Source organism: Primulina tabacum, chromosome 13 (assembly GCF_025594145.1).
Source record: "Primulina tabacum isolate GXHZ01 chromosome 13, ASM2559414v2, whole genome shotgun sequence".
Lineage (NCBI taxonomy): Eukaryota > Viridiplantae > Streptophyta > Magnoliopsida > Lamiales > Gesneriaceae > Primulina > Primulina tabacum.
In genome coordinates, this window is record NC_134562.1 from 893,130 (window position 1) to 907,594 (window position 14,465).

Below are 14,465 nucleotides of genomic sequence, written 5' to 3' on the forward strand. Positions count from 1 at the left end.
TTTCTTCAATGTGGATTTGATCAAAACCTGAAAATATTACAATAAATAAGAAAAATTTATACAATAAAACTGTGTAAAGCTATAGAATCCAACACTTAGGAGATCATAGAAATCACAAACGATAAAGTAAATGATAAAAGTAACATTCAGATTCTCAATATCGACTTCAATAATGTCACTTGCTATTTAGTTTCTTGAACACAAAACACAAAAACGATAGAAGAATACCTATTAATGAAAATGAACAAACTTTGCTAAGTGTACATTTTAATCAATAAAATTAGTACATAAAAATAAAAACAATCAGCAGAAAAATGAGGATAAAAGAAACGTGACTATTAATATCATGATTAACACCTGATTTTTTTTAAGGGATTAACACCTTATTAAATATGATTCTTTGTGAATTTATTTTTAAAGTTTAATTATATCTGATATATAGCTTACAAAATCATAGGTATCAATACAAACCACCTTTAACATAGAAAATTACTATTATATGCAGCTCGAGTAATCTTTTATAAACTGAAAGAGCCTACTTGAAAATTTGATGAAGAGGTAATGAATAATAGTTGCCAAAAAAACAGATATGCCTCCATGTCAAATTTCAAAAAAGAATGGTTAAATCTCCTGAAGTTCGTGTGAGTTTAAAAGAGAACTCCAATAAAAGTCAATTGAAATGCATGATGAGTTTTCCTTAAAAAAACACTTTTTAGGATGCATAATAGTATGTGTTAAAACATTTTCAGAAAATAATTAGTTTACCGATAACGAATAATGTTTACCACTGCGAAAATTACAGGATTTTCAGAAAAGGTTCTCCGGCATGAGGATCATCTACAAGGAGCTCCACTACTGATATTAGCCAACAAACAGGTAAAGCTATTCTTTCCATCCCACATAGCAGTACTAGTAAATATTGGAACAAAATCTGAGACTGGATGGATAAAGCCGTTAATTCTACACAACCAGTCATGTTTAAGCTTCTTGTTCTGCATTCTCTCTTCTAAATGTCAGGTAAGATTTTAATTAATGTGGCTGGGGCCCACCTTAATTAAAATAATAAAAATAACATATCCCACGTCGATTGTTTTGTAAAGTTGAACGAGGAGCTTTTAGTATCCCAAAATCAAAAGCTTTTCAGCTTTGATAAAAAGAGAGTACATAGAAAAAAAGAGAGTATTTTTTTCTTGAGTGCGGGAATTCTCTTTTGTGAGTTAGAGAAATTATTTTCTCGGTTATACTCGGGGGGTCGAGAGTGTGAGATATTGAGTGTATTGGTGTATACACTTGTTGTAATATTTCTCCTGTTATAAAAGTTGCAGTGCTCCGTGGACGTAGCCTATCTTGGGTGAACCACGTAAATCTTGTTGTTCTTGTTGATTATTTTATTCCGCATTTTTGGGTACTATTATCATCGTGATTGGCATCGCTTCGGTGTAATTCCCAAACAACTGGTATCAGAGCCTTGTTGTGAAAATTCTTAAGAATTCTGAGTATGCTCTGTGGTTGCAGCTTTGTCTGATCTTCCACATCAGAAAAGATTTTTTAGATTTTTTGCTAAGGCTAGAGAAGTGATGATCAGAGATGATGGATCGGGACCGGGAATCAACAAGTTCGATGGTACAGATTTTATGTTCTGGCGACTACAAATTATTGATTATTTGTATAGCAAGAAGTTGCATCAACCTCTATCTGGAAAGAAGCCGGAAAAGATGGAGGATGATGACTGAAAGCTTCTTAACCGACAAGTGTTAGGTGTGATACGATTGATCCTAACGAAGTACGTGGCACATAACGTGGCAGAGGCAAAAACAACGGAGGAGATGATGTCCATTTTGTCGGACATGTACGAAAAGCCATCGGCAAATAATAAAGTGCATCTCATGAAGAAGTTATTTAACTTGAAGATGAGATAAGATGCATCGGTGGCTAAACACATCAATGAATTCAACAACGATTGTTTCACAGCTAACATCGGTTGAAATTAAATTGATGATGAGATTCGGGTACTTATTCTTTTGGCGTCTTTACCAGACAATTGGGAACCGATGCGGGCAGCGGTTAGCAACTCTGTTGGAAAAAAAAAAGGTACAATTCAATGATGTCAGAGATCAAATTCTTGCTAAAGAAGTTCGCAGGATGGATTCGGGTGAAGGAACATCATCAAGTTATGCTCTAAATCTCGAGAATAGAGGAAGGGGCATGAGTGGCGAAAAGAGTTTTAACCAATGGCATGGTAGGTCCAAGTCAAGAAATGGAAAAGACAATAACACATTTGAAAAGAATGTGAAGTGCTGGAGCTGTGGTGAGACTGGTCACTTGAAAAAGAATTGCAAATCAACAAAAAACGACGCTAATGTTGTTATTGAGGAAGTACATGATGCTATGCTATTATCCATGGAAAGCCCTGTTGATTCTTGGGTTATGGACTCGGGAGCTTCGTTTCATACCACTGGTAATCGTGATGTATTAGATAATTACATTGCGGGAGATTACGGAAAAGTTTTCCTGGCTGATGGAAAATCTTTGGAAATAATTGGTATGGGTGATATCCGGATGAAGATGACAAATGGATCTGTCTGGAAAATCAACAAAGTAAGGCATGTACCAAAGTTGACACACAATCTGATTTCAGTGGGACAGCTTGACGACGAAGGTCATAAGGTGACCTTTGGTGATGGTTCCTGGAAAGTGAAAAAGGGAGCCATGATTGTTGCTCGAGGAAAGAAAACTGGAACACTTTATATGAATTCCAGTTTGAGAAATAAATTAGCGGCTGTGGATGCTGGAGCTAATTCAAGTTTATGACATAGTAGACTTGGGGATACGAGTGAGAAGGGAATGAAGATGCTTGTTTCAAACGGAAAGCTACCGGAATTAAAGATCGTTGAACACAAGCTGTGTGAAGCTGTATTTTTTGGAAAGCAGAAAAAGGCGAGCTTTTCAAAAGAGATTAGAGAACCGAAATCGGCGGATTTGAAGCTGGTACATACTGATGTATGTGCACCATCTCCTGTGACATCCCTTGGAGATCACTCAAGATATTATGGCACTACTGTTGACGATTCAAGCAGGAAATTTTGGGTTTATTTTGTGAAAAATAAATCGGATGTTTATGAGACCTTTAAACAGTGGGAGTTAGCCATGGAAAATATGATGGATTCACTGTCATCCAATCACATGTGGGAGTTGTCAGAACTTCCTGAAGGTAAAAAGATTTTACATAGCAAGTGGGAGTACAGGTTAGAACACGACGGTAGCAAACGGTACAAAGAAATACTTGTTGTAAAAGGTGAAAAGGAAGTCATTGGTTACACTGATATTTTCTCTCTGGTGGTAAAGTTAACTACTATCAGGACTGTACTTGGATTGATGGTAAAAGAAGATTTACATATGGAACGGTTAAATGTAAAGACGACGTTTCTTCATGGTGAGCTAGATGAAGAAATGAATCAATCACAGGGATTTGAAGTACGAAGGGAAAGAGAAAATGGCGTGCAAACTTCAGAAGAGCTTGTATGGTCTCAAACAAGCTCCAAGACAGTGGTACAAGAAGTTTTATGGTGTAATGAATAATGATGGTTTTCTGAGGTATCAGGCTGATCACTGTTGTTATGTGAAGCTTGATGGTTATTATATCATACTACTGATATATGTAGATGATATGTTGATAGCAGGAGCTTGTCTGGAGGAGATTGATAAACTCGAGAAAGAGTTATCAAAGGAATTTGCTTTGAAGGAGTTGGGTGCTGCAAAACAAATCTTTGGAATAGGGATCCTTAGAGATCAGGTGAATGGAGTATTGAAGCTTGAGAAGATTCCTGGAAGCAAAAATCCAGCTGATATGCTCACGAAGGCTGTTATCATTGAAAAACTGAAGTTGTGTTTGACTTCAGTTGGTCTCCTGGACTAACAAAGGAGGTATGAGCTGTTGCACTGATGATGTGAAGATATGATTGGAATCAAGTCTTCAAATGGGAGAATTGTTAGGTGAGATTTTAATTAATGTGGGTGGGGCCCACATTAATTAAAATAATAAAAATAACATATTCCACATCGATTGTTTTGTAAAGTTGAATGAGGAAATTTGTTATAAATTGAGCCTTCCTTGTTTGCTTTTAGTATCCCAAAATCAAAAGTTTTTCAGCTTTGATAAAAAGAGAGTACATAGAAAAAAAGAGTGTATTTTTTTCTTGAGTGCGGGAATTCTCTTTTGTGAGTTAGAGAAGTTATTTTCTCGGTTACACTCGGGGGGTCGGGAGTGTGAGATATTGAGTGTATTGGTGTATACACTTGTTGTAATATTTCTCCTGTTATAAAAGTTGCAGTGCTCCGTGGACGTAGCCTATCTTGGGTGAACCACGTAAATCTTGTTGTTCTTGTTGATTATTTTATTCCGCATTTTTGGGTACTACTATCATCGTGATTGGCATCGCTTCGGTGTAATTCCCCAACACTAAAATGGTCAAAGGGCCAAAAGGCCGTGATTTAAAAAGAAAAAGAAAGTGTAGATGACGTTTATTAATGAGCTACATGTTTATTTACTTGTGTATTTTCAGGATCTTGAAGAAGCTGTTTCATCTGATGAACTTGCTCGATATCTGGACCTCAAGAAATTGGACGAGAGAGTTTATACATTTCAATCTATTTCTCCATTTGATGGGTAAGTGCTAAGCTTTTGAATATTTATATTTTTCAGAATGCTACTCCGCACTTGGACTTCGGTGCCCTCTCCTTGGTAACATGGTTCTTGAACATTACTAGAGGTTGGGAATAAAAGAAAGTGAATTGGCTGGTAGATGAGAGAAGCATGAGAAGTGAAACGTTGAGGGTTCGTGCAAGCTCTAACGTTGTTTGAAAGTCTTGTATTGAACCCCATTTTGTAACTTTCGTCCACACATCCATAGACGGACCTCTTATGAGGCCAACCAAGCGGTTGCCTCAGGGCCCGACCCAACAAGGGGCCCAAATTTATATATATATATATATATATATATATTATGTTATTTATTCCTAACCCACCCCAAATCTCAACCCTATTTTTTTCTTCATTCAACAAATAAAGTTTATGGTCTCCTACTTCTCTTAAGCGTAAGGTAAGTAATTTTTTTCATGAATTATGCATTATTTCTATTTCAAATCCTCTTTATAAATACACATTTATATATATATTTATATTTGTAGATTAATCTACTAAAAGATCTTCAATGAAAATGAAATTTAAAAATTAAAATTATAATATTAAATAAAATTCCTTTATTTTATGATGCAATTCTTCCCGACTTGATCTTTTCATAAATTAAAAATTTTTAATCTTATTTTAAGAAAGACAATTTGTTGTCGTTATAGTGATTTAAACAATTATTACACCATTCACAATCACTGTAGCCACACCATGTTCTATGGCTTTAATTTAAAACCCCATCATTTTTCTTTCATTATTTAAAATTTTATGCATCAATCTGGTATTACCTAAGATATTAAATATCGTTGTCCTTTGATTTTGTAGCTTGTTAATTTGATTTATATTATTTTAGAAATTAAAATTTGCAAGTGATTGGTGATTTGGTTAAGAAAATATTTGTCTTTAATTTATGCAAATTACAACTATAATTTTTTATTCCATGCGATACTGTTTGTTTTGATTTTATATGTTAATTAAGAATGATTGATTTTTTTTAGGTTTATAAAAAATTTTAATACATAAGTTAATTTTTTTTTGATTGAAAATTTTGATAATTATTCATATTTAATCATTTGTAAATACAACAAAAGGAAATTTAAAATGCCTCCTAAATATCAGTCTGGAGCTCAAAAAAAGAAATTGAAACAAAGGGAAATGTCATTAATTCAAAGTCAAGCTGGATATATTAATAAATAATTTAGTAGAAGTAGCACAACAGAAAGAGAGGAATTAGTGAATAATTTGTTGATTGAAGAACAAAAAAATCACAATGAATATGAAGAAGTGACTGAGGCTGGAAATTTGAATGAATCGACTGAAGAATTTCTTGACGAGTTTAGAGAACAGAGTTTTGCAAGTGCCATGGATGAAGCTACACAAATGGCAAGTAAAATGGGGATCGAACCTAAATTTCGAGAAAAACGCATCAATCGAAGAAAAAAACAATTTGATGAAAGTGACAGTGATAATGTGACACAATCAGGTGAAGATGCTTTTAGAGTTGAATATTTTTTGTTTATAATTGATCAAGCTCGATCTTCTCTTAAAGTTCGGTTTGAACAATTTAAACAATATCAAAAGTCTTTTGGGTTTTTATTGAATTTGAACAAGTTAAAGAGTGAGCCTTTAAATAGCTTGATGAAGTCTTGTATGGAGCTTCAACAACTTCTGAGTCATGGTGAACATTCAGACATTGATGGTGATAAGTTGTATTCGGAGTTGATGGTCATGAAATGTTATATAACAAATGAAAAAAGAGCAATTGATATGATGCTGTGTTTGGCGAAACTACATGATTTATTTCCAAATACTTATATTAGTTATAAGATTTTGTTAACCATATCAGTAACAGTTGCATCGGCAGAAAGAAACTTCTCGAAGTTGAAGTTAATCAAGAATTATCTTCGATCAACAATGTCGCAAGATAGACTACATGGGCTAGCTATGTTGTCGATTGAGAAAGAAATGGTCCAAAAATTGGATTACACATATTTGATAAATATTTTCGCCTCTAAAACAGCTAGACGAGTATTATTTATGTAGTTATTTTAAATATTTGTTGAGTTGTTATTGATGTAATATATTGGTTTTGGTATATTTATTTATTAGTATATTAGTTATTTGAAAATTGAATTTTATATTTATTACTGCAACATAAGGGCCCATTTTTCAATTTTCGTTTCAAATCTCATTCAACACAGGTACAGCTATGCACACATCACTATCCAAATTGCATCATATATATAATTTGACCAAGTACCTACATCTCCTGAACATTTCTTTGTTGCAAACTAACGGTCCATGCAGAGCTTCCATTTTTAACCTTTTTCATTTAATTATCTGTTGTCTCGGAGTTTGTCAACTGTCCTCTACTTCTATAAACCCAAGGAAATCATATAGTTTTGTCATTTATACTATGTACTTAGTGCACATTCTTATAGAGACAACAATCTTCGACAAAACTAGCAACAAAATTAATTGGAAGGAAGCAAAAATGAAACCAGCAACAAAAAACCGAAGTTACAAAAATGAAACCAGCAACAAAAATCGAAACCCTTATCATAGAGGCAACAATCTTCGACAAACCAACAACAAAATTAATTGGAAGGAAGTTACAAAAATTAAACCAGCAACAAAAACGAAACCAGGCAACAATATCAAGAAACCAGAAGTTACAAAAAAAAAATGAAATCTGCAAACACCCAAAAATGACAAACCTGAAGGGCAGATGCTGAAGCGAAGGCTGAGGTAGCGGGAGGCTGAAAGTGAAGGAAGTGTACGCGCGAATATATGTGTATAGACTTTTACAGTTGCTAGACTAAATTTAAAAAGTGTATTTTAATTCAGTAAATAAAATTAGAGTTTTAGCCTCACTTTCAAATTAAATTAAATCTTTAAAATGTTATTTTATTTTATTTTTTTAAATTCGTGGTCTAGTGGCTATTCCAGATTTTAGGCGCTACAATTTAAAAATCGAGGGAGATTAAAAGTTAACTATCGGTTCATCTTTTACAAAGTAATTAAGGGAAATTAAAAGTTAAGTATGATTAATTTTTACTTCACTAAATATAAATTTTAAAATTTTTTTAACATTTTACTTGATCAAAACTACTTTGTCGAAGTAAAATGTTATTAAAAATTATAAGTGAAGCTCGTGTTTTTTAAATTTTGAAGTAAAAAATAATGTTTTACTTCACCGGTGTTATTACCGAAGTTGATCGGTAAACACTACTTCATCATTAATAATCGTCAAAGTAACCGGTGGTAAAGTAAAAACTAAAAATTTTACCAGTGAATATCGGTTCTGCCGGTGTTGTTACACTCAACGGTGGATTGAAGAATGAGTGGTGGTATATGATGGTTCGACGGTATTATTTTATTTGTAGTATTTTAGACGCTTGCTAACTTTATCTAACTAAAAATCATTGTGCAATAAGCTTATGAAATCTTGTCCGAGTATATTAGGTTCCAGAGAATAGTATATCGCACAGGAGTTATGATCCACACGTTTCCCACCTCATCCTCCATTCCTTCTCTCCACCTCAAAACACATTTCTATCTTCAAATCCCCCCTACCACGACACGTAGCAATGTTTGTGGATTTCTGCATTGTGCTGCCTCTAATGGGAATCGTAAAATGATTAGCAAATGGGCAGTGCTTCGAAGCAAAGATCCTGATGCTGTGGTTGCCATCGGCATAGACTCTGCTTCTAGCGTCGTGAGGAAGTTTTACGAGGGAATCAACTGCCGTGATTTGGCGCAGGTGGAGGACCTCATTGCCCAGAATTGCGTCTACGAGGACCTTATCTTCCCTAAACCATTCGTCGGCCGCAAGGTTTGAATGCATGTGTGTATGGAATATATTTTCTTGTTTCTTCCCGCGACTACGAAATGGATTATTAAGTGTTTTGAATTGAGTTATCTGACCGTCAAGAATCGATGAAAACTGCAGGCGATCCTGGAGTTCTTCAACAATTTCGTCAATTCAATCAGCTCAGATTTGCAGTTTGCAATTGATGATATATCCGAGGAGGATGCCGCAGCTGTTGGGGTAACTTGGCACTTGGGTAATATCTTGTTATGTCAAAATGCCCTCAGGTGGTTGTATTTCAGTTCAATAACTGGTTTGTTATTTCAACATAATGGCAGAATGGAAGGGGAAAACTTTTCCTTTTAGCAAAGGTTGCAGCTTTTATAGGCTGGATGTAATCAACGGCCAGAGGCAAATACTGTGAGTTTTTCTTGGTTGCTCTTCGCTATGGCTTCATGTTAAATGAATCCATTTATACACGGCATAGGTTGATATTGCTTGCACATATATGATATACTGAAGGTGTCTTTTGTACGACAGTTATGGGAGAGACTGTGTGGAACCCGCAATTAAGCCTGGGGAGACAGCTTTGGTATATATTTTCTTTTTCCTCCTACTCCTTGTCAATCCAGTATCTGGTACTGCTTACTCTTGTTATGTATTGTTTTAGATTACGAAACTCGATATTTACAAGGCCTGTGTGTGTATTTTGAATTCAGGTTGCTATCAGAGGAGTGACATGGCTGCTGCAGAAATTTCCAACTTTGGCTGATAAGTTATGAGGGAAGCAGCATGTCGGACCAAACTCCACCCGACGTGAGTTCAACATGTATATATATGGGGCCTGCGTATAGGATTTTATACAAAAAGGCCTAAGAAAAGACAGTCGTGTTGTTAGAAAATTTTGAAGATGTGAATGTGGAGACTGTTATGGCAAACAATACCCATTTCGTTACGTGTACATATTAAAAGTTTGAAATGATATAGGTAAAAAAAAAAAACCCAAGAACTGAAGTGCCATCCATTCCTTGTACACAAAATGCTCTATAATTAGCTTGTTGTGAATCCTGATTGTAAAAGTATGAAATGAAATGCACAAATCGATCAAATCTAATAAAAATTGAAAGTATGAATTTTCTATAAAATAACAATTGTAAATTAAAGATATTTTATGTGGGTTTATGACTTTGTGTTGATCCAACAAGTCTTATACCGACCTAGCATCATAAATGCGGAAGCTAGTACCCCAAACGTCAACTGTCTTCATACGTATTATTAATATTAAGCTTCTCTAGATATGATTGATAATTCGATTCCATCAAAAATTTGACTGACATTGATTATTTATCACACATCATCCAAATCATATATATATATATATATATATTTATCATATATCAAATCAATCATTAAATTATATTATGATCTCATCAATCAAATACAATATTATTTATATATATATATATACGAACTAAACTAACAAACAAAATAAATTATTGAATTTGTCTTGGACATACAACCGACAGATCACGACTAAATTATATTTGAGGATATACACGATGGATCCACACAGTTACAATCTGAATTCCTAACATAATAATTAATATGGTTTTTGGGAAAAGAATGGGTCAAAAAACTTGACAGTTGGATTCCGTACGAACCGACATGGTTTTATGACGTCATGAATGGCGTCGTTAGTGTTTATTACAACAACAAAGAAGAACTACTATGACTTAATTGACACTTTAGTTTTTTGACAATTTCAAATGCATAGCTGCCACTCCTCCCATCCCCCATACAATAATAATAATAATATAATTATGGCATTCTTGACCATAGCATACATAGCCAGGAAGACTTTCAAATTTGACCATGTAGATGGAATACAAATAAAAAGTAGTCAAAATATATCATTATTTACCTCGAGTCTTGCCTTTTTTATTCCAGTCAATAAAGCTTAATTTATTTAACTAATATCAATGGACACATGAAACATGATGTTTATTAAAGTACTAATGACTCACTTTTGGTGGCAAATAGACAAACACAACCTTTAGCCTATTGTTCACCTCAAATGGGATGCAGTTGGGCCACCCCGCATTTCACACTAAATATATCTTCTTTCACAATGCCTCATTTACTTTGACATTTGAAAATATTGACTTTATTATATAATATTAATATTATATCATTTGTTTAATTTGACTTTCCTCATCTTCAACCTATATATACCTTTTCCCTTCCATTCTTCTTCCCGCATCACTTTGGTTCAAAGACAACATACACAATGAGCTGCTCATCGTCGGATGACACCAAGAACGGGAACTGCAGCTCGAGCGCCACGTCTCAAAACAAATACAAAGGGATCCGTCGCCGGAAATGGGGGAAGTGGGTCTCGGAAATCAGGGTCCCGGGGACGTCGGAGCGTCTGTGGCTGGGCTCCTACACCAGCGCCGAGGCGGCGGCTGTTGCTCACGACGTGGCATTGTATTGTCTCAGGGGAAACTCGGCTCCCATAGATAATTTCAACTTCCCGTCGATGTTGCCGGGGAGCGTCAGAATGGGCATGTCCCCCGCCGAGGTGCAGAAGGCCGCGTCGGATGCTGGGTTGGCTATCGACGCGAGGTTGTCGAACTCATTGAAGCCGCAGCATGATGATGAGAATGAAATACCGCAGAAGCAAGATCAATTGGTGGGAGGTCATGATCAGGTGATTAACTGGGAGCCGACTAATCATGAAAACTGGGGTTGGTCGAGAAGATCAGCACATGATGAGGATCAGCATTTGAACATTTCAGTTGATGATTATCTGCAATGGAGCAATCAATAATTAATCATGATAATAGTACCAAGGGGGAGCAAGTGATTTTGTGTTCCCAGCAGTAAATCCATGATTATCATGAAGTCGAACACACACACACAGACACAGCAATGACAATATATAGTTATGATCAATGGTATTACTTGTATCCTATTCCTAGCTAGTAGTGCGTTGAAATATTTTATAGATTTTTTTACTTCGGAATTAAATAATTTGAAACATGAATTTTTCGCAGTAAAAATCTATCATATTTATCATCAAAAAAAGAGAAAATTCTATTGAAAATTTAAGATATAAAATGTAATTGGTCTGTCATTAATTTCAAATTTAAAACAAGTCTCAAGTAATTTGAAATTTATCGGTCGGATTGCAGTACAAGTGATCATTTACTCTAACATAACCACACTAGAGACGACTTTTTATTTTTACGTAAAACACACTTGCTGTAAAAAAGCATTTTATTAGTAAAAGGTTTTCCAGATGTTCTTCGAAAATAAGTCTAAACAGTTCTGCGTATTTATAGCCTATGGACATTGTTTTGTATATATATGTATTAACTAAACACGCTTTGAATATTTATCAATTTTTAATCAAACACAAAAAATAAAATAAAAATAAAAGACAAAATGTGAATATTAGTCAAGTCATGTGTGTACCGAGTGTGATATTTTTAGTCAAATATCTTTGTTAAATCATTTATCGTCATATCATGTATGTCCAAATATATACACGTATAAATAAAATTGACACGCGCAAACACTTTGATGTTAATAGCACATTTAAACCAATAGAATTGATAGAAACTTTTTCATCAATTGTGAGGTAATTATTTATCTTAATTTAAAAATTTAATTATTTTTATTGACTTTTATAGAGTTTAAAAGTATAGAGGTATTGAACATAAACTTTTATAAACTCTATAAAAGTTTAGTGGTATTCAAATTAGATTTTTCTAAAGTTTTGAAAAATCTAGTAGTACTCAATCATAACTTTTTAAAACTCTATAAAAATCTCTAGGTATCTAATATTTTCATAGATTTACAATGATTCTAATATAATTCTTTATGTACAAACCTTAAAACTCTAGGTAAAACTATATAAAACTCAAAAATTGTCTTCTATTCACGCTAAAGATTTTGGTAGAGTTTTAATCAAATAAAATATCTTTCTCACCCATATATCTCTCTTCTTCATTCAAAGACGACGCTTTTCTCCTCTCTAAAGATAAGTCGAGGGCTCCTCGAATTTCAGAGGCATGATTCCTCTTTTGAATCATTATTGATTTTATAAAAAAAAATATTATGATTTCTATGTATTTCTTTATGTGTCTGTTTGTTGTTTGTTTATATATGTTTATGTGTGTGATCCAAATTTTTGCATAAATGTTTATCGTTTGAATCAAACGGTGTGTGATAGATAAATAATTTTTTTACTAGATTGTTCATAATTTAAAAAGCCAATTCCCCTCGTCTCTCTGCCCAAGTCCCAACTCAATAAAATAGAATTTGAAATTTGTTGATTTTTTACTCTATTATTTATTTTATTTGTTTTTTTTTATGAAAACTGATTGAAATGTTCGTTTTTGGATAATTAATTCGTAAATCAAATAAATTTTTTGTTTACAAAAATAAAAAGAAACACTCATAGAAATTTATGTATATGTGAAAATAATAACCATTGATTTTATTTTGTGTCGGAGACTTATTTGTTATTTGCTTTTTTTTTTTATCAATACCTAATAAAATATACATGCTTGTTAGCTTCTTATCATTGTATCTTTTATATCTTATGCAAGTAATGATATAAGTTTGAGTCTTACAAGGAATGGTTTTCAAAAAATTCATAGATTTTTTTATTTTAATTCTTTGTCTGATATCAAGTGGTTCATTAAATGTCATATATCAACGTACATGAAATAGAAGATCAAATTGAAGAGGACGAATTTGAAGAACAACTAAACTGTTATTTATTTGTTCAGGGAAATTCTTGGGATCCTCAATATTCTAACTAAGCATATAATTAACATGCATTGCGAACATGTCCATCGTCCCTTAAATAGACGACCAATAACTTCAAGTGGATATGATTACATTCATAAAATATTAAAAGAGGATCAAACAAACTTTCGAGAAATTTATAGAATCTATCCTGACGTATTTTTAAAATTGTGCAACATCCTTAGATAAAAAGCATTATTGCAAGATACAAGATACATTTGTATTGAAGAAATGCTTAGATTTTTTCATAAGAAACTGCTTAAAATTTATCAAAATAACAATAACAAATCTTAGATTTTTTTTTAATAAAAAAAGGCTTAAAATTTATCAAATTTCATAATGTTTTGATTAATTATTTATCTATATTGATTAAATTTTTATATATGCTTATAAATTAAAATTTTATTGATTAGTCATTTATGCATGTTGAATAGACATGTAGATTGAAATTTTGATTTTGCTAAATTAATTGTGATTTTTTTTATATATTAAACATATTTACTTTTTAAATAAATAAATTTATTTCAAAGTGAAGATGTTATTTATGTTAAATAATTATTAGTTCAAAGAAATTATATATATATATATAAATTGTAACGTTCCGAAAATTTAAAGGTCCGCCTAAACCAAATGCATACAATTATTAAATTTCCTTGTATTTTAGTTACTTGTTTTAATTGCATAAATTAATTGTGTTGTTCATAATTACATGTTTAAAATATATTTTTCTACATGATTGCATTAAAATGTATTTTAAGGGTTATTCGAGTTGCGATCGAGGAACGGAGACTGATGGCTGAAAATTAGAAAATATTTTTATTAAATAATTGTTTTTAATTATTTAAATTAAGGGTGATGCTTTTTTTATTTTTAAAAAGATGGGGTTTAGAGGTGATTTTATACGCCGAGATGTAATTTTTATCGGTGTTGGATTTTCAACAAAAACGCGAACGTTTTGCCAACCCGGCTAATAAATTCACAAACTTTTTTAAACAAATTATTTTTTTATATTTTAATTAAACTTTAATCAAGTATTAATGGGCCTAATTACATTCTTAATGGGCTTAAGCTTGAATTAGTGTTTGATTAAATTATTTAATATGTTAAACACTCCCCGTTAACCCTTGAATTCACGCCACACACCTAACC

General features: G+C 32.9%; 2 protein-coding genes and 1 long non-coding RNA gene across 4 annotated transcripts; all 3 read left to right on the forward strand.

Annotated features, from left to right (window-relative positions):
- Positions 1 to 810: 810 nt before the first annotated feature.
- LOC142523311 (uncharacterized) lies at positions 811 to 4,791 on the forward strand. The gene is made up of 3 exons (XR_012814621.1): positions 811 to 876; positions 4,563 to 4,666; positions 4,770 to 4,791. It is a non-coding gene; the product is annotated as an uncharacterized LOC142523311 (long non-coding RNA).
- Positions 4,792 to 8,094: 3,303 nt separating this feature from the next.
- LOC142522495 (uncharacterized) lies at positions 8,095 to 9,459 on the forward strand. 2 transcript variants are annotated; one of them, XM_075625931.1, is made up of 5 exons: positions 8,095 to 8,522; positions 8,640 to 8,754; positions 8,837 to 8,918; positions 9,021 to 9,090; positions 9,218 to 9,459. In XM_075625931.1, exons 1-5 carry the CDS (start codon positions 8,184 to 8,186, stop codon positions 9,278 to 9,280), a joined length of 669 nt encoding a protein of 222 aa, XP_075482046.1. In that variant the 5' UTR covers positions 8,095 to 8,183; the 3' UTR covers positions 9,281 to 9,459. The 2 variants fall into 2 exon arrangements, with proteins under 2 accessions (XP_075482046.1, XP_075482047.1); XM_075625932.1 differs by having other exon boundaries at positions 8,096 to 8,522; positions 9,039 to 9,090.
- Positions 9,460 to 10,785: 1,326 nt separating this feature from the next.
- Positions 10,786 to 11,328, forward strand: LOC142523107 (ethylene-responsive transcription factor ERF020-like). Its single transcript, XM_075626754.1, has one exon. It carries the CDS (start codon positions 10,786 to 10,788, stop codon positions 11,326 to 11,328), a length of 543 nt encoding a protein of 180 aa, XP_075482869.1.
- Positions 11,329 to 14,465: the final 3,137 nt, after the last annotated feature.